This window comes from Meleagris gallopavo, chromosome 28 (assembly GCF_905368555.1).
Source record: "Meleagris gallopavo chromosome 28, MGAL_WU_HG_1.1, whole genome shotgun sequence".
NCBI classification, from domain to species: Eukaryota; Metazoa; Chordata; class Aves; order Galliformes; family Phasianidae; genus Meleagris; species Meleagris gallopavo.
In genome coordinates, this window is record NC_139431.1 from 4,971,999 (window position 1) to 4,998,454 (window position 26,456).

Genomic DNA, 26,456 nt, shown 5'->3' on the forward strand with positions numbered 1-26,456 from the left:
CAAAGGCTACACCAGGGCTGCGGAAATAACTCCTTTTTATTTATGAAAACAAGAACAAGCCATGAATTTTAAGAGAACATGTATTAAAAACAGGAACAGAATAAAGAGAAGGGGAGGTCCCTCCCCACACTCGCTCTCCCTCCCCCCTCCCCCCTCCCCCCTCCCTCCAATAAAACAATCTCTTTCTGTCACTAAAATACAGGCTTACATATGAATCCTATCTTGCCCACAGTCCCTAGTTATGGCCTACAACATCAGACCCAACCACCCTCCAAACTAAGCCCCCTCCAACCAACCCCCATCTCCAAGAGGGACCGCAGCAGCACATCCCTACAGCCCCGGTGCAGGCTGTGCCAGCACAGCCCCACAGCTCCCCGCTCAGCAGCTGGGGTGCGTCGCATCGTACTGCTGGATGAAGTCCTCCATCTCATCCAGGAGGCGGTTGCGGAGGTCGCACAGGTTGGCTCTCAGTGCCTTCATCAGCATCGCCTCCATGGAGGGCTCCTTCTGCAGCAGCAGCGAGGACACCAGGGCAAAGCTGAGGCAGAAGTCGTGGTACCCCTGCAGGGAGCAGCTTGGCTTCAGCACGAGGCAGCCCAGAACCTCCCTGCCAGCAGCACAAAAGGGACTTTTTCCCCCTGTGTCCCAGAGCTGGCAGCCTCTTCCCACAGCACCTGTGTGCTGAGCTGCCCCAGGGCTCGCCCATCACCCAGCATCGCTTTTTTCCCCCGTGGGTTCTGAAGCTCCTGAGAGTTCTCCTGTCCATGGCCGGTCCCACACGCCCTCGCCTGTGCCGGACTCACCTGCTCGATGCTCTCCTTCTTGGTGAGGATGGCAGCAGAGCGCAGGTCTGTGCTGGTGGGGGAAAGTGCGGAGCGCAGGGGGCGGGGTGAGCTCTGGAAGCCTGCAGCCTGGGCAGTGGAAGAAGCGAGGTGAGGGTGGATGCTTTGAAGGCCTGGCCTTCTCCAATTTATCAGCCTCTCCTGAAGAGCCAGCACCAGGGTTGCTGTGGGCTCCGCATCCAAACAAAGCAAGGCTTTAACCCCAGGACGTAATCCTGCGACTGGGGAGGCCGGAGAGGAACTCCCCCCAAGGCTCCTGGCTTAGATTAATGTTCCTGGGCTTCCCTGCAGGCGCTTCCCAGAGACACGCGAGCACCATTCTTGCACAGTGCACAGGGCAGGGCTCTGTCCAAGCCCAAGGAGGCTGCCCGGTCCTGGCTGGTGCTGCTGCCTCAGTGCAGACACTGGAGCTGGCCTTGCAGGGCTGTGTGCTGCTGGGCTCTGCGGTAACTTCCAGCGGGATCTGTGAGTTTTCAGATTGGCGAAGGCCACAAAGAAGCGGTGGGAAGGCACCCAGGGGACGAAGGCAGAGGCTGGGTGAGAACAGTGGGAGCCAGCGCTGCAGGCTAATGCTACTGCCTTCAGGAAGGGAAACCTCAGGCACTCTTCTCCCAGGAAGAAAAACCACAGAGTAGTGCAGCCACAGGCTCAAACCCACCCCATCCCAGGCAGCCGCTGCCTCCACTGCACCAGCAACACGTGGCAGATGCTGCCACGCTTGAGAGCTCAGCATGTACCTCCAAAATGGGGCCAGCACTGACAACCTCAGCAGCCTACATAGATAATGGACTGTGCAGATACAGCTCAGCACTTCCACTAGCCTCAGGGTCGCTTTGGCTGTGTGGCTTTATCAGTGCAAAGCACTACAGATGCGTTTCAGAGTCCACGGAGAGGCATTTTGATACACCCCGGGCAAAGGGAAGAATGAGGTTCGTGGAGGGGACCGCAAAATCCCACCTCCCTGGTGGCACGACATTTAGGCAGAGAGACAGATGCATGAGCGCATACCAGCTCCAAGCCTTCCTCCTCGCTGGTGCTGGTTGTCTCCGAGGAGACCGGCTCCAACTCCAGGGCAGAGAGCTGCTGGTTGCCTGCAGCTCCCTCTCCTCCTTCAGGCCCAACCTGCAGACACGCAATAGCATGAGGCAGGGATGTTCATCTGTCCAGGAGAAAAGAGCTGGGAGACAGGACAGGCAGAGTGCTGAAACCCAAAGGAAACCGGGGGATGTGCAGCCCAAGAGAAAAGTCAGGAAAACATCCCGCTTCCATTTCTGTCCAAGAGATACCGAGGTGAAGAGTGCAAGAGAGAAGCAAGGTGTGACACAGGTCGAAGGGATCCCCTGAGCTGGGCAGCTCCCGGGGTGAAAGTCTCTCAGTATGCACTCGGGAAAGAGGTGCACACATACTGGCTTTGCTCCTGCCGCTGGCTTCTGCTCCGCTGCCTGGGGGTCAGTGCCCGGGCTCTTCTCTGAGCTCTTCTCTGCACGCCTGGGCCGTTCCAGTGCCTCACTGCTTGCCACCCGCTGGCCCTGGGAGAAATCCTGCTGGTCAAGGCCATGGCAGCACCGAGGGATCCACGTGGCCATGAAACTGGAGTCACCACCATGTACTTGGGGTAAAAACCTACCTCATCCACCTGCTGCGCGCTTTGCAGACTGTTTTTGCAGGCAGCAGGTGACTGGGGAGCAGCGAGATGCTCTCTGAGCCCCAGCTGGCTCACTGGGGAGCAGGACTGAGAGGGCTTGGAGGATGGATGGTACCCTGCGGAAACACACCGGCTCTTAATACACAAAGTGCTAACCCTCCCCATGCAGACGCTGCTGGCTGCACACACCACAGAGGGGTCCTGGGCGGCAGCCAGCGCTGCAGCAGCACCAACCTTGGGAGCTGTGGGGAGAACAGCTGTTGTCTGCTGTCTCCTGCTGGATGGGCCGAAGGAGTCGGCAGCGTCTCCGGCGTGGGCCACAATGGCGCTGGGGTGAGCAGTTGTCTTCTTGCTCCCTACAGGAGCAAAGGCACCCCAAGGGAAATTCAGGCTGGCGAGGATCTCTGGCACAACCTCCCACCTTCAGCAGGGTCAGCTTCAACACTGCACTGCCCTGGAGCACCGTTTAACCCACTGCACTCGCCTGCTGCCCGCAGCCAACTGCTCTGTGCCACAGCTGAGCCTGAGCCTAGATCTGTTTGCACAGCTCCCCCACCACCCGAGATCCCAGAGGGGACCACCACTCCTCAGCCAACCCACGCAAGCTATGCTCAGCCCAGACCCACAGCAGGATGTAGAAGACAACCCCTTTCCAGCCCATTGTCCCAGCCTCAGTGCAGGCACCCACCGAGGGAATCCAGCAGGACGCTGCTCCTGGCTGGGGAACTCAGGCTGGGCAAAGAAGTCCCGGTGACGCAGTTGTGGTATCTGAGGAGAGCAGTGGTTTACACACTGAGCAAGTAAGGAGACACACCGGCTGGCACAAGCAATGTAGTTTGCCATCCTCATCACAGGGCAGCAAACTGCCCTTTTGCCCTCTGCCCATCCCTGCAGTCACGACCACCGCCATCCCTCCCCAGACCACCTCCCTCACCGGCTGCAAGTCCATGACAAACATTACCTCATGGCTCTGATGGTCCTCTCTGTACATCCAGGGAGGTGGTGGCACATCACGGTTCTGGGGGGCCCATCTCCAATTCTCCTCGTACTGGTGGATGTTAGCAGGGCCAGGGAAAGGCCTGGGCTGCCTGGCACCGGGCTGCCAAAGCAAACCACTGCAGGTGAGGCCAGCAGCTGATTTGGAGCAGCCACGCATCCTGCAGGCTTCCAGGGGGGAAATTGGTTGTGCTCTGGGTTCCCAACTCTCCTCCTCCCAGGGGAGTCCCACCCTTTGGACAACCCAAATTTGGAGGAGAACCCCAACAGCTCTGCCCACCCCATACTGCCCAGCTGCTCACCCCCATCTCTTACCAGACGCATTCTTCCCCCAGCTCTTCGGTGCTGCTGCTCCCATGGAGGATTGCGCCAGGCATCCCGGGGGCCATGAGCACGTGGAGGCGATGGCCCAGCCTGACGCAGATAGGGCTGCAGAGGGGACACGGGGAGAGAAAAGCAGGATGAGAGCCTCCCCACTGCTGCTGGCTCCCTCTCCTTTACCAGGAGGATGTCATGCAGGGACGGGGAGACCAAAACCCTCCCATTTGTAGTCACAGACAATTCTCGGCCTTCCCAACTCTCTCCTGTACCACAGGGATGCTCTCCCAGCTACTCTACATCCCAAAGGATGGAGCAGTGGATACCCATCCTCACTGCCCCACACGAGTCCCACGGAGCTCCCGTGCTCCCAGCCACATCCACAGTCCCACCTACCCCCCAGCTAAAGGCCCGGGGCCCTCTCCTGCAGAACTGCTTCGAGGACATCTTGCCAAAGCGTTGCTCCAGCCTTGATCCCTGTGGGGAGGAGGTCCTCAGCGAGTCCTCATTGGGCTGCAAAGCAAGAGGTGTAGGTGAGTACATCCCGCATGATGGGCAGTACCTTCTGTTTGGAGTCAGCTTCCCAGTGGTGCCACCCACAGCTGTGCCTGCTCTGCTGAGCTCCGAGCCCTTGGGCCCCCTGAAGCACAACACGGTACTGCCAGCAGTGAAGGCAGTGCAGAACTGCTCCCCATCCCTGGAGGGGACAAGGTTCCCCACACCGCTGATGCTGTTCCCTCACACCGCACACATCCGCTGCCGGGTCTCCTCACCCATCCCAGATCTCCACCTGCTCACAGCGATGCTTCCGTTGCCCAGTGCACCCTGCACAGGTCACAGCGCCCAGCAGCACCACCCCACTATTGTTCCTGTTGTGTTGGCTCACAGCACCAGGGCACTTCACGGACTGCCTGGGATTGCATTGGTGACCTCCCCCCACAGTGGCTGCAGGGCTCAGTGCTTATTGCACAGTACACCAGCAGGGCAAGCAGGGCTGGCTCTGCCCTGACATCGCCAACCTGGAGACAGCGGGCTCCTGGAGCAGCCAGGGCAGGCAGGCATCGTCAGCATCCTACCAGGAGCCACAGCACGGACACCCACCCTTGTACCACTGAGCAGCAGGGACCGAGCTACAGGACAGCAAGGAGTGCAATAGCAAGAACATACACACTTTTACCCCCCAGACTGGGGTTTTACCTGGCATGTCAGTCCCAGGGGCCCTTGCAGGGGGCTCACCTGCTGCCAGAGACCCAGCACCAGCAAGTGTGGGATGCAGTGGGGACGGAACCTCCTCCACGCACAGGGCAGATAGCACCACCTCTGTTTGCTGAATGCAGCCCAACAGGAAGCAGTGGCTATCAGCAGCTGGGTGTTAATGCCCCCCCGGCCAGCTACCTTTGTACCCCTCCTGCCCGCTTATTTGCTGCAAGGCGCCAAAAACCAAGCTGCAACACCTTCCAGGAGTCTTTACTTTTTACAGAGCACCTCCTGACATTGGCCACAGCTGCTGGGAACATCCATCAATGAGAGGGGCACAGAGCGTGGCTGGCAGCTGTGGAATATGGCCCAAGCACAGCCTGCTGAAGCAGGGGAGAGGTTGGGTAAGACCAGAGAACAGGACGTGGCACAGGTCCGGTAGCCGGCCTCTGTTTGATAATGAGAGCTGCCCCGAGTTGGGCAGGCTGGATAAGGCCACAGCTATGCCTCTGTCACTCCACCTGCCCTATCTAGACTTAACAACACGCAGACCAGCACTCATGTCAAAAGCCTGAGCTGTGACTGGAATCTGTCGAGGAAAAGGGAGAATAACACCTATGGCAGACAAAGAAAACATAAAAGTAAGAGAAATGAGGTCTTAAGGAATCAATGGAAGATTCTCTTCCATTTTTCTTGACAAGTCATACGTTTTCTATACCCATGTTTATTTCTTACTTTGCAAAACTTGTGACTCAGTACTTTCTTGCTTATCATGGGAAAGCACGTGAGAAAAGGGGATCCAGTAAGGATGCTGAGGACATCCTCTGGGGTTCCTCTCAGCCAGCCTGAGACCTGCCCAGCATGCAACCCCTGGATTCAGACCTGCAACCGCTGTGCCAGCAGGACAGGTCATACAGCCTCACCCAACCTAACTGACCTTCCCTGGGATACTGATGTGGTACAGACTGTAACAGCTTGCTCAGAGTACGTTTAGTATATCGTCTGAGTGCAGCTGATTGGTGTCAGTGAAGCGTGCTGCAATCACTGCCTTCCCGCTGCTCGCTTCGGAGCATGACTGCAGCCCCCCCTTATCTCGTAAGAGCTGTGCACACCCGAAACGGCACCTCTTCTCCAACTGGTCTCCAATAAACAGAAACTGACAATTTCTTCTCCCTAGTCACTCTTTTCTTTAAACAACCTTTGTTTAAAGCACAGTTTAATGCAAAGCCTGCAAACTCACTGCGCCATGCCAGTCACTCCATCAGCCCCACAACAGCCCTCACTGCTGCCTCATTCCCACCTCTGGAGGCTCCTGCAGGGATGGTCGCTCAGGCAGAGAGAAGCACATCTCCTGGGCGCAGAGCCCGCATCCCAGGCCGTGACACTGCCTCAATCCGTCGCTGCCACAAGTTCCCCAGGATGCTCCCAGCTTTGTGCCAGGGGCATTTTGGGGAGCAGCGCACCCCAGCAGCACGGCTGCTCTGGCACAGCCCAAGGAGCTGAGAGGGAAGGCTGAGAGGAGCGTCTGGTCGCTGTGGTGGCCCTGGCAGGACAGCACTCAGCACAAAGGGGTGCTGCCCTCACACCCACCCATGCAGATGGCAGAAGCTGAGGAGCAGAGAGCTCCGCTCCTCAGGCAGGGCTGGCTCAGCCGCGCTGGGACAGCCAGGAAACTGCAGTTCAGCGCTGCTGGGTTGGCCAAGAGCTGCCTGGGGACCACGGGCTGCCAAAGCCGTCAGTGTCTGCTCACCTTCTAAGACCACAGCTGGCTCCATCTCCTGCCTGCGGCGCTGCAAACCCGTCGCTCAGCCCAGGGCTGCTCGGAAGCTTTGCCCATGGCGCTGCTGGCGGCCCAGCACACCCTCTGCTGGTGCAGCCACGCACACAGCGTCTCCTCTCTGCCCGCGTTTCCATTGGAGCCACATTCCCATTTCCTTAGCTCTGGCCAGCCAGATATGTCAGTGCTCGGGGCAGGCATCTCGCCCGGCCACCTAACGAGATTTCATTTTCCTGCTGCTTAATGAACATCTGCTTTCTTTCACGTCTGAAAGCTGAGGGGTATGGATGGTGGTTGGCAATGCACTGATAACAAGTGGTCCAAACTGGCCTGTCCTGCAATGCAAACTCCCTCCTTATTCCAGAGAGTAAAACAGAGTTTGTGACCTTTCAGTAATGCGGGAGGGAGATAAGGGAAAGCAGTGAGACCAAGCTTGAGCTCCCCAGTGCCAAACATTAGCAAGGGAGGAGATGAAAAGGAAAACTCCACGTCTGAAGCAGAGTCAAACCTTAAAAGGTGCCACATGAGCAGTGCTGCCAACACTGATGGGGCAGCTCGTGGCCCATCGCAGCTGGCTGCTCCCCAGTGCTGCTCCCATCGGGCAGATAACACGCAGCTTTCCAGCTGGTCGGTTAATTGCAGCCTCTAATAGTTATAAATCAATTAACTAACTGGGCAGATCAATTAGCTCTTTGCGACTTGGGAAACGAATACAACAGCATGGACAAATGTGTCCCCAGCCCAGGTGGCCACTGAGGCAGCACATTACCTTGCAAGGGGAGCACCAGCAGCTATGGCGGCTCCTTGGCTGCTGTTACCTACAGACCCACATCCTCCTCCTGACCACCCAGACATCCACAGACAAATTGAGGAGCTCCCAGGGACGTGGGGACAGTGCCAATTATCTGTAGTATTTACTCCTTGTACAGTAAGGTTATAACATACAGCAGTTACAGAATTCCTGGTGTAAAAGTCCAGGACCGCATTTTGTGGGGCTTAGCAGACAGGTGACTCTACAAAGTATCATGAGATCTGCCTGAATGCAGACAGCAACACAAATCCTGCAGAACATCAGCAGGAAAAGCAGAAGTGACCATCACTGGAGAACAGTTTGGGCTAGACCCAAATTTGAAAGCTTTGCTGTCCCTGGGGAGAGCAGCACAGCATCTCCTGATGAACAGCGCCCATCAGCTGCATGGCTGTGTGCGCGCCCTGCAGCAGGGACAGCACAAACCTCTGCAAGTGCCCCGGTGGTGCAAAAGTGCCCTGCAGAGCTGGCAGGGAACAAAGCTTCCACACACAAAAAAGCAGTGAAGGCTGAAGGGGATAAGGCAGAAGTGAGAATTGCCACAGCTCCTCAAAGTGGAGCAGAAGAGCAAGAAGGAGCCAAAAGAAGCAGCGAGTGACCAGCTATGCTGCAGAGCTAGAGCCGAGCAAAAAGCTCATGCTCAGGGCTATGCCCAACTATTGCAAAAGCTCGGGGCTCACCAGCATTGCTGCTGTCCTGCGGGTGCTGCGTGCAGGCAGCCAAGAGCTGGGCGGTTCAGCAAAGCAAACACAGAATTGTATGAAGCTTCAGGCACGTGCAGGGTGGGACAGAGAGAACGGAAGAGAGGTTTTCCAAACAACTCTGCTGAAACGCCAGCCTGCCCACGTGTACCACCACTGTTTACACAGCGACGCCTTTTGGATCGGAGCAGTGTGGCTTACAAACAGCCCAGTTCTGGCAGCCCTGCCTGGAAAATTCACTCAGGCACAGGCAACGTCCCAGCCAGCGTTTCAGGCATTCCCTCACTTTCTATGCATTTCTCTCTTATCTCACGTCCTGCAAGCAGCAAGCCTCAAGCAGCAGCACAGCTGCCCTTATCACCCGCTACGAAACATTGTTCCCAGGCACAGAAATCTTCCAGGCCAACCAGTGCTGCCTTGGCCAGGAGCTGACGGCGCTCACCGGGCGGTCAGTTTCCGCATAGGGAAGCTCATGGCCAGAGACATCCCAGGCTTTTGCTTCCTGCCACCGAACGCTGCATGGGCAGCTTGCCAGGCCTGGGCTGGATGTGCCTGCTCGCCAGCCAGCGTTCACCACGTGTTTGCTGGCCATGAGCTTGAGCAAGGCTTTTCCCTTAGTGACAGAAGCAGCCAGAAACGGGACCAGCTTAGAACTGGAAAAAAAAAATACAGAAAAGAAAGCTCTGCTGGCCCAGGAGCCACCAACCTGGGAATGCAGCATGGCCTTGAGGAGCATTCTTGAGCTGTTCACAGGAGAAACTCAGACACCTGGAGAGATTCTCGGGAAGCACAGAACAAAGAAACTACAAAAAAGGTCCTACTGCCTGGGAAAGCACAAGTCAGATTGGGAAACTGAAAACCGGCACGGGAAAACCAAAGTCTGCAACAGGAACTGGCCTCTCCACGTGGCAGTGCTTTCCAGCTGGGCCAAAAGATTGAAAGACAACTCAGCATCTACCCAAAAGAGAGCATCTCAGAGAGAGATGCCCCACAAGAACTTCTCCATGTGATACGTCCCAACGGATGGATCCACAGATACAAGGCAGGCTCTCCACTCGATGATGTGCCGCATCCGCAACAGCAGCCTTCAGCATCTGCCCCCACTAACAGCACAGCAGAGAAATGTGACCCTGTCTGCCACCCTCATCACACCGCCATCCCTCCTCACCCCACCTCTGCTCACCGACTGCAAGTCCTTGACAAACATTACCTCACGGCTCTGCTGGTCCTCTCTGTAGTCTGAGGGATGTGGTGGCACATCACGGTCTCGGGGTGCCCCTCTCCAATTCTCATTGTGGAGGATGTCAGCAGGGCCAGGGAAAGGCCTGGGCTGCCTGGGACTGGGCTGCCAAAGCAAACCGCCGCAGGTGAGGACAGCAGCTCATTTATCATAGAATAATAGAATCACAAGGTTGGAAAGGACCTGCAAGATCATCTACTCCAACCATCCTCCCATCACCACTGCTACCACAGGCACTAAACCAGATCTTGCAGCTCCTCATCCAGATGCCTCTTGAGCACTGCCAGGGACAGCAACTCCACCACCTCCCTGGGCAGCCATTCCAGTGCCTGTCCCCTGTCTGAGAGAAAAAGCTTTTCCTCACGTCTAATCTAAACCCCCTCTAGTACAACTTGTGGCCATTTCCCCAGGTCCTGTTTGTTGCCTGGGAGAAGAGGCCAAACCCCTCCTCATCACAACCTCCCTTCAGGAAGTTGCAGAGTGCAATGAGGTCTCTCCCGAGCCTCCTCTTCTCCACACAAACAATCCCAGCTCCCTCAGCTGCTCCTCATAAGAACTGTGCTCCAGACCCCCCACCAGTTTCGCTGCCCTCCTCTGGACACGCTTCAGGGCCTCAATGTCTTTCTTGTAGCGAGGGGCCCAAAACTGAACACAGTACTTGAGGTGCAGCCTCACCAGTGCTGATTACAGGGTGATGATCACCTTCCTGCTCCCGCTGGCCACACTATTTCTAATGCAGGGGTTGTTGTGGCCAAAGTGCGCGACCCGGCACTTGGCCTTGTTGAACCTCATCCCATTTACCTCAGCCCAGCGATCCAGCTTATCCAGATCCCTCTAAAGGGCCACTAAAGGGCCTCAGGCAGATCGACACCACTTCCCAACTTGGAGTCATCTGCAAACTTACGCTCCAATCACTTGGAACGAGTTGCCAGCTGGACTTAACTCCATTAACCATTATACGCCAGGCATGGCCCTCCAGCCAGTTCCTTACCCAAAGAATGGTAAGGAACCTGTCCAGGGCACAGGCAGCTAGTTTCCCCAGGAGAATACTGTGACAGACCGTGTCAAAGGCTTTGCTCAAGTCTAGGAAGACTACATCAACAGCCTTTCCCTCGTCTACCAGTCTGGTCACCCAGTGGAAGAAGGACATGAGGTTGGTCAAGCACGACCTGCCTTTTGTGAACCCGTACTGCCTGGGCCTGATCCCCTGGAGCAGCCACGCATCGTGCAGGCTTGCAGGGGGATTCTGGTTGTGCTCTGGGTTCCCAACTCTCCTCTTCCCAGGGGAGTCCCACCCTTTGGACAACCCAAATTTGGAGGAGAACCCCAACAGCTCTGCCCACCCCATACTGCCCAGCTGCTCACCCCCATCTCTTACCAGACGCATTCTTCCCCCAGCTCTTCGGTGCTGCTGCTCCCATGGAGGATTGCGCCAGGCATCCCGGGGGCCATGAGCACGTGGAGGCGATGGCCCAGCCTGACGCAGATAGGGCTGCAGAGGGGACACGGGGAGAGAAAAGCAGGATGAGAGCCTCCCCACTGCTGCTGGCTCCCTCTCCTTTACCAGGAGAATGTCATGCAGGGATGGGGAGACCAAAACCCTCCCATTTGTAGTCACAGACAATTCCTGGCCTTCCCAACTCTCTCCTGTACCACGGGGGTGCTCTCCCACCTGCTCTGTGTCCCAAGGCACGGAGTAGTGGGTCCCCATCCTCGCTGTCCCACACACAAGTCCCACAGAGTTCCCGTGCTCCCAGCCACATCCGCAGCCCCACCTACCTCCCGGCGCGCCCTCCTGCAGAACTGCTTCGAGGACATCTTGCCCAAGCGCTGCTCCATCCCCGGACCCTGCGGGGAGGAGCTCCTCAGCGGACCAGCACTCAGCTGCGAGGAAAGAGGCGTGTGTGAGCGCATCCCGCAGGACGGACATTCCCATCACCCCGAGATCAGCTGCCACCCACAGCCATCCCTGCTGCGCTCAGCCCCGAGCACTCGGGCCCCCCGAAGCACCGCGCGCCGCCGCCGCCGGCATCAAAGGCTTCCCACGCTTCCCGCCCAGCTCGGCCTTCGCCCGCACACGGCTCTCCGCGGGGCGCCGGCAGACGCCCCGGGAACGGCGCCGGTAACGGGCCGCGGGGCTCGCCGCTTCTCGGACGGGACGGCGGCAGAGCGAGCGGGGCCGGCTCCGACCCGGCCTCCCAGCCTGGGCTCGGCGGCTCCCGGGGCGGCCCGGCATCCTCGGCGTCCCGCCGGCAGCCGCCCGAGGGAGCGGGGGGAACCCACACGCAGCTGCCGCCCCACGGGGCGGCGGGGACCGAGCTGCAGCAACGGCCCGTGGGCGCGGGAGGAGGGACCGGGATTCCCACCGCTCGGTGCGGAGCCTGTCCCGCAGGCTGTCGGCGCAGAGCCGCGAAGGGAAGAGCCGGCGGCGAGGGGAGAGCCGCGAAGCCGCGACGCCGGACGCGAAGAGCCGATCGGGCCGCCACTACGCTACGCGAGGCGAGGCGAGGCGAGGCTCCGTGCGCTGCGCCACCCGCAGCCGAGCTGGGAGGCGCGGAACGCAACGGCCGTTACCGTCGCGACGACGCGCGGTAGGCTTCGGCACGCGGCGGGGCGTCACCGCGCAGGCGCGGAGCGCGAGGCAGAGGCCGGCGGCGACGGTGACGTCATCACGCGGCGACGGGCGGTGCGAGGCGGGATGGCGGCGGGCGGCGCGCAGGCGGGCGGGTCGGCCGCGTCGTCTCCGCAGCCTCGTCCCCCTCCTCCGCAGGGCCCAGGCGGGTGGCTGCGGGCAGCGTACCGCTTCGCCGCCGACAGGAACGACTTCCGCAGGTCGGTGCGGCGCGGCGCGGTTCGGGAGAGAGACCCGGGCCGGGGCCGGCTCCTCGGGCGCGGGGCCCGCAGGTAACCGCCGCTGTACGTTTCAGGAACCTGCTGGTGAACGTGGGGCTGTTCGCCGCCGGAGTTTGGGTCGCCCGCAACCTGGCGGACATCGACCTGATGGCCCCGCAGCCCGTGGCGTAGCGGCGGTGAGCGGCGGCGGGGGCGGCGCCGGGCTGGGCCGGGCCGGGCCGTGCCGCGGGGGCGCGCCGTGCGGGCGGGGGTCCGGTCGGGCGGCCTCGGTGGGGACGCGGTGCTCCCGGCGGGACCCTTCCAGCTCGGGGTGTTCTGCGGGTCTGTGTCGGAGGGAGATGTGATGGGAGGGGGGTTGTGGCTGGAGCGCGCCTCAGCTCGAAGCGGCCTGCTCTGTGCAAAGGCTGTTCTGCTGAATTGCCCTCGGGAAGCAGACTGAGACGACTCCGTTTGACTCCACTCTTACAGAGCCCGGGAAGAACTCGGCTGCGAGGCGGAAGAGTTTCCCTCCTCCCACACCCCAGCACCAAATGAGAGCTGTTCAGCAGTTATAAAAGCTCTTCTGTGCTCACGGAGCATTTTCCATTCTTGTCCTTTGCAGAACTGCTGCTCCCTCTGAAAGCTGTCCCAGGTGAAGCAATGCCAGGGAGCAGAAAAACTTCCACGTGTCAGAGGGAGAATTCCTATTCAACGCACTCTGCAATAGGCAATGAGAATTGTTTCTTGGAGGATGTGAAGCCATTGTGCGTGGAATTCTTTTCTGTATTACCATTTAGTTCCTTAATAAATGTAGAATAATTACATGACACAGTGAAATTTTTCTTTTTTTTTTTAATAAGAAACTTCAGTTTACAAAAAGAAGGTGTAAAAAGACTGAAGATTTACAAAAATCATAAAAACATGATTTTTATTTCACACCCAAAAGACAAGCGAACAAATCCAGTCCTGGGCTGTATGCTGGATCCTTATTCAAAAGGAAAACAGAACTGTGGGAAGCTGTAGGTTAACTCCAACCACCAGAAGGTTTCATGGATCGTGTCTGGCTGAGATGAAGCTGGTACACTTACTGTAAAGGAATCAGGACTCTGTGGGAAGAAGCCATTTGGTGTTGCATAGCATGTTTGTGCGCTGGACTCAAACTACAACTTGCCTTTACTGACTTCAAGTCCCGCTATGGGTGATGAAGCTGTTCAAGGGACAGTGAAAGCATGACATGAGGCTGACGTGGGAGCTGTAGCTTTAATTTAATCAGAGACAGAACACTGCAGCTCCCAGAATATGCTGTTTGAAGAGCAGAATAACTTCCCAGCCCTGAGCATTGTGGCAGTATGACTGCATCATGGCTTTGGATTCTTTGGACAGTTATGCACAGGGTTTTAAATGAAAACATTCTTTTGCAGTTGTACTGCCGCTGTGTTTTGTGACTGAGAACTGCTGCTCTACCTGCCCCAAAAGAGAAGTATATTCCCCTACTGAAACATATTTTAAAATGCCGTTTTCAAAGCAGAAATTTTAACATCTTGTAAAGAAATGGATTATCTGTACTTCAAAAGAATGTAAAATTTTGCAGGAATGGTTTTTTGAAGGAAAAGGGGATTAATTAGAACATTAGGTCATTTTCTAGTTAATCACAGTTTTGATTTAGAACACACTAATCTTCTCCTGAGGCCTGGGTTCAGGCAGGGGCAGTTCACACAGTTAAGTACATAAGGCTGCCATAGGTGACTTAGTGGCTGTTGTCTTAACAAACCTTGACTAAAATAAAAGCTGCTGAACCTGCAATTAGAAGGAGCACTTCAAGTGTGTTTGCACTGAGCTATGACAGCCAGAAAACATTCAGTAATTAATTGGATTCTCTCGTCACTTGCTGCTGCCTAGAAGCATCCTTGAAGCAGAGGCAGCCTCATTCATGAGCACAGCATGGGATACAGCAGCTTAAGTCATTAGTGACAAAAGTAGCAGAAATTCAGAGCAGATACCAGAGGCTGTTCTGACTTAAAGCCCCCACAGAAGTCACTAGAAAAAAAATCAGGAAAGCCACCAAACTCCAACTTTAATCCTTATCCAGGAAAGCAGAGTAGCTTTTTACTCTCGTTTTCACAGTGGCTGCAAGGGGATTTCATACTGAAAGAGAAATGCCTGTGTTCTAACTAGTCTGTCAGCACCACCCCTTCCAGCAATCTTATAGTGGGATTAACTTCACAAGTCCTGAAGATTAGTTTTCCTTCTACCCCTGCTCTGGTCAGCAGTGGAACTTCAAGGGCACGAGCAGAAAGGGGGGCTCCCCTGGCAGCATCCTTTGCAAGCCTGTCTCAACTCAAGGGAGTTTGCCTGGGCTGCACTTTTCTTGGAGACAGTTTTAACCATCCTTACCATTGCAGCTGTTTTTACCCAGAAGCAAATGAGTTGAAGTTTTTCTGGAAACAAACTTATCTACTTCTTCCTTTCCTGTAAAACTCTCATTTAGGTAGATGTATAGAAGGCTGTGCCTTAAATAGCTTGTGACTGCTTAACCAGAGCTGAAGTTTAGCAAACAAGAAATAGGGCCTCTTTCAAATGGGCTGAACAGGTTGCTAGTGGCATGTTACTGTACTCAGCATGTCTGACAAACAAGCTTTAAACTTGGTTTTCACATGGATATTTGTAGTTCATCTCATAGCAGTAGGCAACAGCCATAAGGGCCAGGCTTATAACTTCATTTAATAAATGTGAGGAGAATGAAGATGAGCTTGCTAGGAAGTATTCATGAGTCAGAGGTATAGAGCTATACGGAACAGACATTACACTCACTGTGCAGAGGAGGAGCCATGTGGGTAAGTCATCTTAATTCCTCAGCTACAGATTCCATTCAGCAGTGCACCACAAGCTTGTAGTGACATTACTCATCTGCAAAGCTCTGGTTTGTCCATGTTATAATACATTCTTTAACCTCGTGAATCCACAAATGCTGCACTGATTCACTCGTACTAACTAACTCAGTGAAACACAATTATCCCCATAGCATGGATATGGTTCTCTAAGGAGATAAGGCTATAGCCTCAGTTCTTGACACTTAACACTGCCTGTGCTGGAGGGGTGTGTTTGTTCCTCTTTTTTTATTCCTCTTCAAGAGGAGAAACACTCAAAAGCCCTACATTTCAATGAAGAAGTGCTCACTGGAAAGTGTAAAACAGGAGCAGAAACAGAGGGAGCCCTTTTCTACCCCACAAAGTCCAAGTTTGATGAGTCAGGGCCAGACCCAGCAGTTCAGCATGGAAAGAATCACATTCACCAGCTGCCACCTCCACAGAAAGTACGTTACTGAGACTAAGAAGTACAAATCAAATGGTGTTCAAATCATCAACTGTATGATCTCTTTTTTCAGTTCCAGCTACACAAGCATTTACAGTGACACGGTGGGCTTTAAGTAGGCAGCTCCTTCTTAAAACTCAAGAATTTGGGGTCCTGTTCCTTAGGAATACTTAATGGAAAAGCACCATTCATTTGCCAGTATGAGATTGCCACCGGGAGAAATTTTTGCATCCAGGCTGCAGCTAATGAGACTGCGTTTGGATTTTGTTAATGTCTCTGCCTGCAAAATACATGATCCTCTGACACATAAGGTCACCAAATCAAGTGCTTCCTATTTCTACAGGATCACTGCTGTGCTCAGCTTGGCTTTTTTTGTCCATTTGTTCCATTCTCCCTTTCTCCCCAGCCTGCACAAAATCAGTAGCACAGCACTCCACTGTAACTGTAGTGCATTCCTCCATATCATGCATACGCTTCAGAACAATAAATAGCAGTGGTTAAAGTTAATCCTGGGCCCATTGGGCTGGTCTTGCCTTTTTTTTTCCCCTCCTCTCTCTACCCCCCCGCCCTCCCTTCTGGAAATGTACTTTCCAAACTGCATTATTAGGACTATCAGATCTCTCAAAACTATTTTGGCCCACCATGCAAGTTATCATTTAAATAAGTGGAACCCATTCACACACAGAGAATCATAGAATTTAAAACAAAATAAGCACAACAGGAGTGGCCTAAAGGCACACCTCTTAAATCAACTAAGACAGATAATCACAAATAGGTACAGGTGACAAACACATTCCTCTTTTGATAATTCAGTCTATGCTCTGGATTTCAAAATTCAAAAGCTTGCTAGAGTGCTTCAGGTTCCCATCTGCAATAAACAGGTATCAATATCAATGTAATGGACACGAGAAAGATACACTTAGCTGAGGTTTTATATTCAAACCTAGGCCCCTTCCAAAGGCATAGCTCCTCTACCAAAAACTCCCAATGGAGCTTTCATTCCTTGCTCTGCACCACACGCTCTGCCAGATGTCAGCTTACTGACCGACTGGAAGGGGCCCGGATGACATGAGAAAATTTAAATCCAATTTGCCTTTGAACACGCCATTCCCTGAATTATGACATATACAGCTATTTCAAACATATAATGATAAAATCATAGCTTCTGAGCTTGCTGGTAAACTTCTTCATATGGACATGAAATGTGAAGATGCCAGTGATGCTGAGAATACTTACAAAAACACAGATCTGCTGCTTCAGTCAGGACTTATTTCCCAGTGTTTCTGTTCCATGCAAAATGTTATTGGATACAAGGCACCAAATCTAAGGAATCATACAAAATTAGCTCACTAGATTGTATTGGCAGTAAAACTAATCTCTGCCTATTGTATCTTCCATAAGTATTTCTCATTCTGCAGTACTGTTATTTCCACTGGAGCTTATCCTGGGGGATCTGGCAGCAGCCAGAAGTTTTGTTAGGATGCAATTAAGCACATTCAGGCCTGGGGATGTTACAATCAACATAAATGTCACTAAATTACCCCCAAGACAATATTTCAGTATCTGAAGCGGCTGTAAGAAAGAAGGGGACAGACTCTAGCAGAGGCTGTGATAGGACAAGGGGAAATGGTCTCAAACTAAAAGTGAAGAGGTTTAGGTTGGACATAAGGAAGATGTCTTTTGCCTTTTAGAAGCAAAAATAACTTCTGATAGTGAGTCCATAGAATGCACTCAACGATTTACTGTTTCCAATTATATTCCTGTGCTGAAAAAGAATGACTGGAATCCCCTAAGGAAATGGGGGTGACAACAGCCACCAAGAAAAGTTTGACGTCAAACACTTAATGCACATTATTCTGTTTGCTGCTTCATATTGACAACTTCAAAGCCAGACCAGAGACTGGTTAGAAACAGTGGGGAAAAAAGTGTCTTTTTTTGTTGTTTTTTTTTTCCCCCATTGCTTTGCAGAGAAACTGTTTTTGCAGTATGCATAGTTCAACTTGGGCATGCAGGTAGTGAAGTGGTAACAAAGGCAAATTTATGCAATTAACTTGCTAGAGGCAGAACGTTAACTAAAATAAAGTATTTCCCAATAACTACAGCCAATGTTGTAGCCCTATCTGGCTATGAATACATTAAGATTCCTCATTCTTAGAAGCACAAAATTAAGACCAGTTTACATACAAGTTGAAGAGAATAAGGTTATGCTGGGAACAGTTCTGTGCCAAGAGCTGCGTACTCACAAGCCTGTCCTGTGGTTTATCTTGCCTCCAGACAGCAACCTGCACAGTGCCAGGAGCCTAACACTTGCTCTCAGCATCTCTCAAGGCAGCTGGCTTCTTGTTACGTGACTGAAACCCCAGTTTCAGGGGTGCCTGCATGTACAGAAACAAATTCCACTCCCAGTTCAACCAAAACAAAGGTTCAAATCCTGCAGACACTGAGCTTGGGACTCAAAAGCCTCACCTCCACACCTGAGTTAAGTTATCAGTTGCTTAGGTGCTTGCAGGAGTAAAGCCTACATTTGGAATTATTCTAAATACACACCTGGATTGGAGCGGGATTTCAAGCCACACCATTAAAGGAGGGACAGAGATTGCATTACAGGCAGCCCTTGGGCAGGCATTCACTTCAGTGGGCATCACACTAATTGCAAGCTGGATGTTTGTCTTATTATATTAACTATTATATTAACTAAATTAAGAGGTAACTTCCAATTTTATTTCTGGCAAACAAGACACTATAGAACAGTGTCCACCATGGCAGGGACATTGAGCTATGCTTATATAAAGATGCCTACAGCAGACCAATATAAACCAAACAGCATAAAAAATGCTATACGCTATCGCTTCCAAATAAAAGCTAAATGTCACAGAAACCTCACAGTGCTGGAAAAAGCAAGTTTACTTCGAAGTATAATTCATTCCTTCCCTATCAGGGCAATATTTTTCTGACTGCAGTATCTCCACATCTCAGCGCAACGAGGCTAACGTCACATGGAGAAGTCACTAATGCCAAAAATGTCAACAGCAAGCACTACACAATCTGCTTGGGCAACCAGCGGTACCCATGGCTAACGGTGCTGCTCCCCCTCCCCTCTGTAATCTAGTCAATTCACATGACAACCATATTTCTACCTGAATACAAATATTAATGCAAAACACTCAGTCAAAAGATGAGCATTCATAGCAAAGAGCCTTGACTCACTACAGTAACAACAATCAATCTTCACACAAACAGGGCCAGCACGGGGAGGGATGCAGAATGCAATCACAGTATTTGGCAGTCACAGCAAACCGTGACTGTTCCATTTTCCCTTCCACTTCTGAGACTAAGAAGGCAACTGAACACCTTTTTTCCTTTCATTTTCCCTTTGAGACAAGTAGTCTTCACAAAGCATGTACTCTGCTAATGAAGACTCCAGCACAGATCTGAACACCACAAGCATTGCATTTTCATTCTTTCATGAATGCCAACTTCTGCCTGTGCTGAAGCCAGACCAGCTTCCCCTGCACTAAGCTGGGTCATTTTGTATCTCAGTCTGGCCTATAATATTTTTATTTATTTTTATTATTAAAGGAAAAAGAAAAAAAGAGAAAGAAAAAAAAAAAGCTACCTAGTAAATATGTAGATATGCAGACATTCACAGGAAATCCTTCCAGACCATGCAACATTTAGAGAAACAAAATTAAAATCTTTTAATTTGTTCCCATACGAATGCTTCAAACTGGTTTGTTTAAAAACAAACAAACAAAAACCCACAAAAGAAAACAAGCATATAAACTCAAATTATTCTTAATTGCTAAAAAGTCAGTTTGTGTAGGCTCAAAAAGTGGCACACTGCTCAGACGTAGAGGAAATGGGATTCTTTATGGACAGAGGAGACGTAGAGCGGCGCTGTGCTCTAACAAAAGAGGAGTTTCTTGTTTGCTCTGCTCATCTCTGCATGACTAAAGTGATTAGCAGCAGCTGAAGTGCCCACAGTACAGGAAATCAAAAGTTGAAGTAGCAGCAGTGAAAAAAGAGGAATTGTGTTTGGGGGATTTTCCTCTTTGCCCGCTCCAACAATAACACACAGCTGTCAATCTGTGGCTGATGGGCCAATGCCAGCCAGGATAAAAGTAGGAAGGGGAAGAAAAACATGGTTCCAGCTCCCCTACCTGAACACTGAATCAAGTGCTTGAAGAACTGCATACTTCAACCCATAGCTGCTTCAGGGAAGAAGAAAAAAAAGAACCAACAAGATTGAAATATCTTTGCAGTCACATATTCAGACTTGATGACAATAAGAAACATGAGCAGCCAAACTCCAAATTATAAAAATTCCTGAGGTCCAACGGTGGGCTGAGAACTGACTAGAAATAGTCAATCAGAGCCCTGTGTTCTAAAATCATGATACTCACAGACACACTTCTGTAGTTTTTCAAACTCACTGAGGAATATGACAGTTAACTTAATTGCTTCCCTTAATGACCCAGCAGGAATAACAGCTTCACAGTTTAAACTCTGCCCACTGCCTTCAGTCATTCAGGGCCTCCTGTGACAACCAGTTTGTCAATATTGCCACTATAGGAACAGTTAACAGCACTTAGCTCTGACTCCAACTGTTGTGGCGTTACCTCCACACTATTCTCTTGGAAAACAAACCAAACCAAAACAAAGTGCTCATCTGCCAGTGTAAGTTGCCTCCCAGTCACTGCTTCTGCTGTCACAGCTGTGCAAGTCAGGGTTTTCACTTCTTTCTAACCCTGATCAGCAAAGTTATGCCAGCAGAAATGTGCAGTGTAGGCTTTATTTTTGTTGCCAGTGCAAACAGATATGACTCTGATCACACAGGTATGTTCCTATTTTATTACAAGGTGTTTGTTTTTTTTTATTTGTTATAAAAAATAAAACAAAAAACATTCTCCAGAGCAGAACTGTTTCCAGAATTACATTCCTAGCAAATTTAGCTGCCAGTTCAGTTCAGCCTAGAGAACAGACTATTGAGTGTGCATACAGTCCCAGTAACACTGAGAAAAAGAGCTACTGAAAGAAATTGCCAGCCGTTTGTTTGCCCTTATCTGAGGGCAAAGAAATCGGTACCACAGAGATAGCTGAGGGCTGGGGAACATTTCTTCTTGTTGATGAATGTCAAACACTTCTTCAGCAAGAAGGGCTTTTAGGGCAGCCAGCTCCAACTATTCAACAACCATAAAAGAAATACCCGGGTGGAAATCCTAATGACAGTTAAGGGGAAGGTACTATACTTGCTCCTTCTGGAGGTTTATCAGCACTACTACGTACTGAAGGTTTTATGATACCAGTTGGATGCTTCTATTTCTTGGTTGTGCTCATTTCTTATATGCCTTACTCAATTCCATTTTAATAGGAGACTAATGATACAAAGCATCAAATTCTTTGTTTTGAGTAATTTAACAACGTTGTTTAAAAACAAGTTTCTGACTACAGTCTTACGTATCAGAACTGCACAGCTTGATACACTTCTCCAAACCTGGGCAAACAACACCACAATCTGATCCCCTTCCTGCAGCCAGCCCTTTTCCCTACAGAGAGGAAAGATGTGAACACCAATGGTTTAAAAAACAAAAACAAACAAACAGGAGACCATCAATTGAGTTATAGAGTTTCCCATCATGGGAATGTCAGTCTTCTGTCTTTATCAGTATTTTTGGACAGCACCTGAGCTTGGAGTTGTTTTTCTGAGATTCTTGCTTTGTCCTGCACGGTTCTTTGAGTGTAAAAAAGAATGTAGGCCTGGGTTTTGCACACCTCCTCCACGCTGCATACATTCAGTTTGGAGTCATTGCAGTGGACCCAAAAACCTAGGAATCAAAGTGAGAAAGAAGACATTAGTAGGGGGAGGCATCAGAGACCCGTAGCATCTTTTGAGTTGGAAGGGACCATTAAAGATCACCCAGTCCGACTCCCTTGCAATGAACAGGAACATCTGCTGCTCAGTAAGGATGCTCAGAGCCTGATCAGGCCTAGCTTCAGATGCCTCCAAGGATGGGGCATCCACCACTTCTCTGGACAGCTACTTCCAATGCCTCACTGCTCTTACTGTAAAAAACTACTTCCTTGTGCCCAACATAAATCTCCCCTCTTTCAGCTTGAAACCATTTCCCCTTGTCCTATCACACAGACCCCACTACATAGAGTCTGACCCCTCTTTCTTACAGCCCCTCTAGATACTGAAGGCCACTCTCAGATCTCCCCACAGCCTTCTCTTCTCCATGCTGCACAGCCCCAGCTCTCAGCCTGTCCTTGCAGGGCAGTGTCCCACCCCTGGGATCACTTCTGTGGCCCTCCTCTGGATGTGCTCCAACAGCTCCACGTCCCTCCTGAGCTGAGGACTCCCTGTCTGGATGCAGAGCTTCAGGTGAGGTCTCAATGCAGAGCAGAGGGGCAGATCCCTCCCCCAGCCCTGCTGGCCATGCTTCTTTGGACGCACCCAGGATACGGTTGGCTTTCTGGGCTGTGAGGGGACAGTGCTGGCTCATGCCCAGCTGCCACCCACCAGTACCCCCAGGTCCTTTTTGGCAGAGCTGAGCTCCATCCTTACACTCCCAGTGCAGGCTGCCATGATCCTGGTGCAGATCTCGCTCTTGGCTTTGTTGAACCTCATGAGTTTCTCCCACTTCTCAGCCTGTCTGGATCTCTTTGATGGTATCCCATCCCTCGGGTGTGTGACCTCACCACACAGAGTTTGATGTCATCTACAAACTTCCTAAGGCTGCATTCAATCCCACTGCTGATGTCATTGATGAAGATGTTCAAGAGCACTGGTCCCAGTACCAACCCGACACTACTCATCACTGATCTCCATCTGACACTGAGCCACTGACCACCACTCTCTACGTACAATCCCGTAACCAGCCATTAAATGGTCCACCCATCAAATCCGTATCTTTCCAATCTGTAGAGAAGGATGTTGTGGGGGACAATGTCAAAGGCCTTACTGAAGTCCAGACAGAGGATATCAGTGGCTCTTCCCTTGTCCACTGCTGCAGTTACATCATTGTAAAAAGTGACAAGGTTGGTCAGGCAGGACCTGCCCTTGGGGAAGCCATGTTGGTTATCCCATAACACCTCCCTTTCTTTTATGGGCCTTAGCATAGCTTCCAGGAAGATTTGCTCGATAGTCTCCTCTGGCACTGAGGTGAGGCAGACAAGGTGTTTGTTCCCTTTCTACTCTTCTTAAAAAATGAGTGCTATTCTGCCTTTTTTCCAGTCACTGGGGACCTCTACCTGATCACCGTGACTTCAAATATCATTACGAGTGGCTTGGCGACTACATCAGCCAGTTCCTTCAGGACTCAATCATTCCCAATTGCATTTTGGAATTGTTCATAGGAGACACCCCAGAGAAAAAGGGTTACGTAGGAGAAAAGGCACCTCTCTCTTTTCCCCTAAGGAAACTTTCAGAAGGAGTTTCTAATATGGAAAACATTTTACCATTTCTGTGCTGTTAACATGGTTGACAAATATCAAATGATAATTTAACCAATTGCATATGATGGCCCCAAAACTCAATTAGGAAAATAAGAATTCCCTGGAGAAAGCCAATTTGTACCTCTTTCTCCATCAGTTAAAAGGCAGAATCAATGCTGATTCAGTTGAAGAAAGAGACTGCTGGAAATTCACAAAAACCCTGAGGATGTTATTCATGAATAGTTCCTGTCCAGTTTCAAAACACTTTCTGTTTATCTCACCATCCCAAGGATGCTGAGAAAAGACCCAGCTGGATTAGCTTCACAGAGTTACATCCCGTGAGAAAATGAAGCATTCATGCTGTTAACAGTGAGCAATAAAAGGCATCCCAAAGTGCCTTTTGCAGCAAAGAGCAGCAATCTGTGGTCTTTACACACGCACCATTAAAAAAAAAAAAAAAGAAAAAAAAAAAAGAAAATGTGCTACTAGTAATACATTCTGGGGAACAAAGTACTGGAAGTACTGGATGTCAGGAAACTCGTTTCTAAACAACCTTGATCATGAAGCTTTACAGTACACTACATCTATGGAATAAAATACAAATTTCTTGAATTTGTTTCCCTGTAATAAGGCACACGCACCTCCCTCTGTGTTGTAGCAATATGCTGTGTAGTGTCCTGAGCCAAACCCTTTACCATGATGCATCACCACAGCGGAGAGGTCATAGACAAAGGTCTCTTTGTCAAGAGAGGAGAGAGAGTCCCTGCAGCAGTAAGGTTCCATGTTTAGTACCTGGTCAAAGAGGACATGGACCCCAATCTTCTCACGGTGATTGCGTTCAGACCACCTGCAAACACAAGAGCATCATCAAAGGCTCTGAATCTTTTTTGGCAGTGGCAGAGGGCTGCAGGAATGGAAGATGGACTCAGGAGCACTGCAGCACAGTTTGAGGAGTTTTCCTTCAAGTAGGCACCACAACTTTTTCATCTGTTGTCACTTTAACATCTACTGTGGTCATCTTTGGCATAAAACTGCTTCTGTCACTGATGCTTATTAGTTGAAGGTATGTTTTAGATTTATGACAGCCAATTTCAAGTAAAACAGAACACCTAGTGTAAAGGTCAAGCACAATTGTACAAATATAAAACTGTCACATCTCATAATTACCTACACTAACATTTTAGAAACTTCATATTTTCAACTGTGTTTAAGTCTTAATTCAATAGATAAAGAGCTGATATGGGCAGTTAACTATCACAGGAGTGATGACAGCTTCATCCCATCTTTCACTCAGCAGATCAGTTCACCTGCCTCACAGCCTCTGCTTCAAGCTGTCTGCAAAACCAGACAAATCTGCTGAGCACAATTCACAACACACTGCACTGCATGAAAACATGGTACAAACATCACTGTTTTTAACATTTTTAACATTAGTGTTACTCAGTGTGCATCGCACAGCTGGGCTGGGTAAAACATTTATAGGCACGCATTGCTCAGAAAGTAAGAGAAGCTAAGGGGCCACACTGACCACTTCCCTCCCAGAAGACAGAAGCTGTCTGCCTGGCACCTCCCCATGCTGCCCCACTCACCTGAATCGTTTAAGGTGCAGTCGGAGGACCTGAGGTAGTCTGTAGATCATTAACTGCTTTTTAGCTTCACTCAGAACAAGAGGTTTGGGAGAAGACTTTCGTCGTTTGCCTACGGAAAAAAAAAAATCACAGCAAAGACTGTTAAGGTGTTATTGTTATTTTTAAAGAAAAGAGCCTGTTTTTCTTTTATTACCAACAGTCCATCTCACAAACACTCAAGGTACGTTTACTTGCACTTCCATCCTATGCATGCCTCTGCAAATCAGCAACTTTCCTAGAAATAAAAGCCATGCTTGAAAGCTTTTTTTCTTTTTTTTTTTTCTCCCTCTTGTGATGCTGATAACCACACAATCAGATATCAAACTTTGAGCTGTTTGTGCTGACTTGTTGTTCTAAGAAGTGCAACAAAGCGTTTAGGGGAAGCTAGGCCAATGGCACCCAAGGCTGTAGCAATTTCAACAGGTGAACTACCAGCATTCAAATAACAGTCCTTGACATTGTATTCTTTAAAGTACTACTTTGATCCATTTGCCAGGCCATCACAAGATGGCTCTAAGATATTAATCCAAGTCAGAGGGAAAATGCTTCCAGCAAGGTTCCACTTCCAGGAGGAGTTCTGACTGCTCGCAAAGGAAAAGGAACTGCTAAACAGAAACTGAAGAAGAGGGAAAAAAGGCTTCTCTTCCCAGTGATCACTCTTTCCAGTACACCAAACATACGACTACACCATGAGGAAGACAGGTGGCTGTCAGTGCTTCCAATCAGAAATGTACCTGCTAATTAGATTTCTGCATCTCACCGCACCAGGTTGGAACAGATGGGTTGCTCCTCCTCTATCTCGTCTGACAAGCAGTGCCCTCAATAGTTTTTGGCACTCAGATGCAGGCTGTCTGCCTTTGCCTTTTTTTTTTTTAGCTGGTTAATGTTTCTGTAGCCATTTAACTTTGGTTTTCACAAGGAACTACAGAAAACTGAGTTAAGGTAAAAGCCACACTTGTCTGTACTGACACTCTGCAAACATTATTTGTGGATCTGAACTATATTTGGCTTTGTTTTAAGAACATCTAGGAGAATGGTTATTCCCTAACATTTTGGGAATACTCTCGAGAGCAGATTCATACACTGATAGCAAAAAGATTTCTACGAATGCTTGCTACTTCAGCTGCTTAGTTGCAATGTAAGTTGAATTACTGGGATTTTCCACACAAGGGGATAAATATTTGCCATAAATAAATACCTACGCACAAAAATTTCAAATCCAGCTTATCAGAGTAGCTGAGCTACATGATTACACACAAAGATAAAACTATTTTCATATAATGATCTTACAGTCAGATCTATACAGGAAAGCAGAAATAATCTTCCAGCTGAGCGCAGCAAAATACATGCATTCAAATAACAGGCAATATAACAATCTGAGCCTTCCAGAATAATGTCAGTTCATTGCTTTTTGTCCAAACACCAACAGAGAGACAGAAAAACTAACCTGGTGGCAGATGTGAGAAATCCATGGTTGTGATTTGTGGTTAAGGGATACGAGGGAACAGATGACATACAGAAAACTTGTTACAACAGCTTTCCTGCCACACAGATGTGAAAATCATACAGTATAACGGTCCCTTTTCGTCCTTAAGTCCAACCCTTCTGCACTCAAACTCCTGCAGTTGCCTTCCCTCCAACACACAGAGTGAGAGCAGCTCTAAGTAGAGTTGTATTAAATCCTTGGTAAATCGCACTGCTCAGTGGCAGAGACAAAAGAAGAATG

At 50.5% G+C, this 26,456-nt stretch overlaps 3 protein-coding genes across 11 annotated transcripts in view; 1 reads left to right on the plus strand and 2 right to left on the minus strand.

Moving 5' to 3' along the window:
- Positions 1 to 168: 168 nt before the first annotated feature.
- Positions 169 to 12,189, minus strand: LOC104909359 (uncharacterized). The gene is made up of 14 exons (XM_085210449.1): positions 11,891 to 12,189; positions 11,304 to 11,408; positions 10,903 to 11,016; positions 9,495 to 9,629; positions 4,198 to 4,314; positions 3,799 to 3,912; positions 3,449 to 3,586; positions 3,176 to 3,255; positions 2,722 to 2,843; positions 2,470 to 2,603; positions 2,249 to 2,371; positions 1,851 to 1,964; positions 804 to 911; positions 169 to 561 (listed from the first exon to the last, which is right to left on the minus strand). Exons 2-14 carry the CDS (start codon positions 11,361 to 11,363, stop codon positions 379 to 381), a joined length of 1,542 nt encoding a protein of 513 aa, XP_085066575.1. The 5' UTR covers positions 11,364 to 11,408; positions 11,891 to 12,189; the 3' UTR covers positions 169 to 378.
- TOMM6 (translocase of outer mitochondrial membrane 6) lies at positions 12,168 to 13,183 on the plus strand. 2 transcript variants are annotated; one of them, XM_085210465.1, is made up of 3 exons: positions 12,168 to 12,356; positions 12,452 to 12,553; positions 12,846 to 13,183. In XM_085210465.1, the coding sequence occupies exons 1-2, from the start codon at positions 12,223 to 12,225 to the stop codon at positions 12,546 to 12,548; spliced, it is 231 nt and encodes a 76-aa protein (XP_085066591.1). In that variant the 5' UTR covers positions 12,168 to 12,222; the 3' UTR covers positions 12,549 to 12,553; positions 12,846 to 13,183. The 2 variants fall into 2 exon arrangements, with proteins under 2 accessions (XP_085066591.1, XP_085066590.1); XM_085210464.1 differs by having other exon boundaries at positions 12,170 to 12,356; positions 12,979 to 13,183.
- An 8-nt stretch (positions 13,184 to 13,191) lies between these two features.
- The window catches only part of USP49 (ubiquitin specific peptidase 49), a 32,628-nt gene continuing 19,363 nt past the window's right edge, over positions 13,192 to 26,456 (minus strand). For 3 of the 8 annotated variants that reach the window (XM_085210447.1, XM_085210445.1, XM_085210446.1), the window contains exons 7-10: positions 24,692 to 24,800; positions 23,744 to 23,949; positions 21,351 to 21,493; positions 13,192 to 16,991 (exon numbers count right to left, since the gene is read on the minus strand). In XM_085210447.1, the coding sequence (XP_085066573.1) occupies positions 16,929 to 16,991; positions 21,351 to 21,493; positions 23,744 to 23,949; positions 24,692 to 24,800 (521 nt within the window). In that variant the 3' untranslated portion in view covers positions 13,192 to 16,928. Of the gene's footprint in view, positions 21,494 to 23,743; positions 23,950 to 24,691; positions 24,801 to 26,456 lie in introns of all 8 variants that reach the window. The other 5 variants (XM_085210448.1, XR_014879937.1, XR_014879936.1 and 2 more) reach the window with 5 other exon arrangements.

What these genes read in the sequence shown, in the direction of transcription:
- TOMM6 (XM_085210465.1), top strand. Translation starts at nt 12,223, where the DNA reads ATGGCGGCGGGCGGCGCGCAGGCGGGCGGGTCGGCCGCGTCGTCTCCG. An exon ending in GACAGGAACGACTTCCGCAG is followed by an intron (nt 12,357 to 12,451) that starts GTCGGTGCGGCG and finishes TGTACGTTTCAG; the next exon opens with GAACCTGCTGGTGAACGTGG.
- LOC104909359 (XM_085210449.1), bottom strand. Translation starts at nt 11,363, where the DNA reads ATGGAGCAGCGCTTGGGCAAGATGTCCTCGAAGCAGTTCTGCAGGAGG. An exon ending in CCCGGGCCTTTAGCTGGGGG is followed by an intron (nt 3,913 to 4,197) that starts GTAGGTGGGACT and finishes TCCCCTCTGCAG; the next exon opens with CCCTATCTGCGTCAGGCTGG. An exon ending in CGTCCTGCTGGATTCCCTCG is followed by an intron (nt 2,844 to 3,175) that starts GTGGGTGCCTGC and finishes TTGCTCCTGTAG; the next exon opens with GGAGCAAGAAGACAACTGCT.